Below are 4,164 nucleotides of genomic sequence, written 5' to 3'. Positions count from 1 at the left end.
TCTTCCACCATTCTTGCACCCCCATTGTAAGAACTTCAGAGCATTCAAGTGAGGAACACGCACTCGATCATCTCTGAGACTGGACGTAGGGCTCCGGCCTGAACCAGTATAAATCCTCGTGTCTATTGGATGCTACTATCGTCTTCCTAGAGCAGCGCGGCAATCGTATAAGTTTACTAGTCCGATTTATAAAACACCGACAACAGTCTTGGAGCGAATTGGCAAGGTGGCTTACAAACTTGAATTGCTAGCAGACAGCACCATTCACCCCGTATTACATATCTCACAACTCAAGCCATTCACTCCAGATCATACTCCAGTATTCACTAATCTGCCAGTCACAACTGATCTGCAAGCCAGTGCAGAGCGCATTCTGGATCGACGCCTGGTGAAGAAAGGTAATACAGCAGTTCCTCAAGTTCTCTTGTCTTGGACAGGGTTACCAGATGCTTCGGCGACATGGGAAGACTACTACGTCGTCAAACGACTATTTCCAGAGGCTCCGGCTTGGGGGCAAGCCGGTTCTTCAGCGGGGGGAGCTGTCACACCCCAGACCTGAAGGCGGCAACCAGAGAAGGCGTATCCCAGAACAGCGATTCTATTTCACATTTATGTAATAGTTAGACTATGACATGTGGGCCCTTCGGGCAGTAGGCTGGATGCCTTATATCCCAGAACTGTGTGCTGTAAGACTCATCGACATTTATCTGAACTAATACAGTAAAGGGGCCAGAGGTTCCTCTGTGCTTCGGCCGATTCCGGCGATTTCGCTTGCCCGCCATTATCTCATCGAACTAACCCCCGGGCGGATCTGCCGTGATCTCGGCCCAAGGAATCTCAGAAAGTCAGAATGGAGCTACCCTATTGTTCAGCACTTCAGCAGCTAGTATCACATCGGCAAGTCAAAAATTGCATTTGGGCATGGTCTAGTTATCTTGGAAGCAGTGCATCCTGTCTGAGACCCTTGTCATAACGAATTGCCAGTCCAAATTGAAGAGAAACTGGGGCAATTCGCGCAATGTACCATTAAGAGCAGCAACGAAATGGTAACAGCCGATCTCTAGTACTGAAAAGGCATATATAATGTGAACAACAGCACGCTACCCGACTCAAATGCATCCAAATAGAGCATGGAAATCAGATTCTGCGCAATCACAGTCAGTACAGATAACAAACCCAGGCGATTTCGGTCCCGTGGCAGGGATTTAGGCCCCCATTTTACCTTTCTCATTCCGTCTCTAAAGATGAGATGCCATTTGGCAGGATTTCTCTACAGAAACTGTGAGTGGTCAGGTTTCTGTCCAGAAACTGCAACAAACTGGAGCCAGAAACCCTGCCAAATGGGGGCCTTACTTTATAGTACACAGGTTTTCAGGGTACATATGACGATATTTGCAGTTACATGGGAAAACGCATTGTTCCGCATCTGTCCTGACTCCTGACTGATGTGTACATATACATGCTTCAATTCTAGCGGAAGAGCCTAGGAACAGATCGCCGTGGGATCTTCCCTTCAAGCTTCAATCTTCTGTATGCTTCCCTGATGTGGCAAGGCCTAATGGGTCCTGAATCCTTCCTCTCAGTCATAACTACTCTTGCTGCAATACACACAATGAAATTGCTAGGTGAAAACAACAATCAAGAAAGCCATCCTGAAGACTTTTGTTGAAACCTACAAATTCTGCTAGCAAGTTCCTTGTATCATAGTGAGGTGGAAAGAAGAAAAATGACCTCTAATTACGAACAGAAACAGAAGCCAAACTAAAACACAAAATCATACTAGTTAAGATTACAGTCGGATGTTGGTTATCATGCTTAGACAAAGTACAAAATATACAATTCAGCAACCCAACCCCGTAGCAGATTGGATTCCATAGAAACAAAGTAAACAACACGACTATTCTGAACTTGCCTGTTTCAATTAGCTCACCAACAAACATTTTTGCTATTCCTGATACCACAATTGATGTAGGGATAGAAATCTTCTGACTTCCAGTGATGCCTACCAATAGCTGTAAGTAAACACAATATGGATCAACACTGACTGATTTGAGTTACTGAATAGCAAATACATGACAAAAAGATTAAAATTTGTTATTGGCACACCCTCTATCCTACTTATTAATTGGTATGGGCATAAAATTTTCAAGAGTAAAGCATGATGAAGAAATCAAGCTAAAAACTACCCACCAAGTTGTTATCCAAGCACTTTTATAGGAAATAAAAATCAATACATGTGACATACATGGCCATCTTAGTATGTTTCATATAAGGCATATAGAGCAAAGTAATTTTCCATGACTTGGAGTGAAAAAAATAGATATTTGCTTTAGCAGATAGCACTAATTTGGCTTAAGATACTACCATTAATAATGCATTCGACAAGATAAAATATCTGTTCTATGTGCATATATTCATTTACAAATTCAATCATTGAGGAATACTGGGACAGATATAAATAATGCATGAGGTTAGATAATTTAATTTAGGGAAAACAGAAAAGACTCGCCTACAAGTCAGGGGATTTCAAAGTTCAATTATCCACTAGCATCTCAATTCCTTACGGTCTCACACCTACAAGTGTTATGTGTAAGGAAGGGAGGTGTAGGTGGGTATTTGAAACCCCCTAGCTTGTAGGTGGGTCTTTGCATTTTCCCTACAATTTATATGATTAATAAGTGAAGCCATACCCTTTTCATGTTAGATTTCTGAAATCCAGATCTTCGGAATGACTCATAACGGTTCATCTGCTGTTCTGTAAATTGGGACAGTATAGCACTGACAAAGGACACAGTTAGAACATAGACATAGAATTTAGTATTCAATCATAAGAAAGTATGAATACTTTTTATGTACTAGGGAATATAAATTACAGGTGTGAACCATGATATTTTTCTCAGCAACAGCCAGTACATAGTAGTAATTCTGAAAAATAACTTTCTAAATACAAGACGATCATGGAAACAAGCCTACTATCAGACACTCATACAAAAGATAAGGGCAAATGATGCTAACACTAATATTGACCTGGTAGAATGATTCAATTGACAGCTGCTAGTTTTGTTATGTGTAATTGGTTTCTGTGTGTTAAACAAAAGCAGAGTAAGGGCTCGCCAACTTGCTGATCCAGTGATCCGCAATCACACCTATTTGTTTATATTTATCTAAGAAAGCACAACTAGGATTACCGAAAATCAACGAAAAACCACCAGCAATAAGGCAAGGAATGGCCACTCATTTGCTTTGGATCGTTATTGATCTGCGTGGTTAACATTGGCAGAATTAGGGTTCGCTGGTTTGCAGTCCCCTAAACGCATATCTACTCCTCAGAGAATTATTCCAATTGAAGAACCAGCGAATTTGTACAGATAGCAAGGCAGTGTCATTTGCTAGATTAAAAAATTGAACAGGCAAGGCATAACCAGGCACGAACTTCATCTTGGCGAGCTTGTCGGGGTCGCCAGTGCTGCTGGGAAGCTTCTCGAGGTCGACCTCCATATGGTCCTCCTCGTCGTCGTCATCCTCCTGCTGCTCCCTCTGGACCCGGCCCTTGGCCTTGGCCGCGGCGGCGGCGGCGGCGGCTGCGGCTGCGTGCGACGCCGGGGCCGACGGCTGGCGCGGGGGCGGGCCGCCGTCGTAGTCCTCGGGGTCGTCCGCGGGGCCCGCGGCGCCGGGTTCCTCCTCAGGCAGCGCCGGCGACTCCGGCGGCGAGTCCTGCTCCTCGACGGCCGCCTCGAACGGGTCCTTCATGGAAGACGCGGCGCGTGGCGGTGGATGCGCGAGAGGCCGGGGAACGGATGCAGAGAAGACTGAAGAGGGGACGAGGGCGGAACGGGGAAGTGCTGGGTCGGCTGGACTCTTGGGGTCGGCACTCGGCAGGCTGGCTGGGCCTAGGCGGGCGGGCGTCGGGGGCTTTCGTTCGCGCGCGTCAGTTTTTATGGACGGAAACTTTGCCCGTAGCTTTGGATCCAAGCCGGCATCCGGTATGGCGCGGTTGGTGTTGGGCCTCTTAGTTGTTTCGATGGGTTAGGCCCGCAGTGCTCGGAAACGGACGCGGTGCTCAGTGGGCTGATGACGTGGTAGTAACTAACTATGGGCTCCCTTTCAGAAAAACTAACTAACTATTGGGCTGGATCGCGGATGCTACGGAATATGGATGAGAGG

At 45.8% G+C, this 4,164-nt stretch overlaps 1 protein-coding gene across 1 annotated transcript; it reads right to left on the bottom strand.

Annotated features, from left to right (window-relative positions):
* Positions 1-1,166: 1,166 nt before the first annotated feature.
* Positions 1,167-3,842, bottom strand: LOC136458719 (transcription initiation factor TFIID subunit 11). Its single transcript, XM_066458645.1, has 4 exons — positions 3,434-3,842; positions 2,691-2,778; positions 1,909-2,012; positions 1,167-1,594 (listed from the first exon to the last, which is right to left on the bottom strand). The coding sequence occupies exons 1-4, from the start codon at positions 3,748-3,750 to the stop codon at positions 1,471-1,473; spliced, it is 633 nt and encodes a 210-aa protein (XP_066314742.1). The 5' UTR covers positions 3,751-3,842; the 3' UTR covers positions 1,167-1,470.
* Positions 3,843-4,164: the final 322 nt, after the last annotated feature.

This window comes from Miscanthus floridulus, chromosome 6 (genome assembly GCF_019320115.1).
Source record: "Miscanthus floridulus cultivar M001 chromosome 6, ASM1932011v1, whole genome shotgun sequence".
Taxonomy (NCBI): Eukaryota; Viridiplantae; Streptophyta; class Magnoliopsida; order Poales; family Poaceae; genus Miscanthus; species Miscanthus floridulus.
The sequence above is the reverse complement of the archived record's forward strand: the minus strand, read 5'-3'. Positions and strand labels throughout refer to the sequence as shown.

Bases quoted from the DNA above. Each gene is read 5' to 3' on its own strand.
- LOC136458719 (XM_066458645.1), bottom strand. From the start codon at position 3,750: ATGAAGGACCCGTTCGAGGCGGCCGTCGAGGAGCAGGACTCGCCGCCG. The intron at 2,779-3,433 runs GTTCGTGCCTGG...GTCCTTTGTCAG, and splicing joins GACAAGCTCGCCAAGATGAA to TGCTATACTGTCCCAATTTA. The intron at 1,595-1,908 runs GTTCAGAATAGT...TATTGCAGCAAG, and splicing joins GAGCTAATTGAAACAGGCAA to AGTAGTTATGACTGAGAGGA.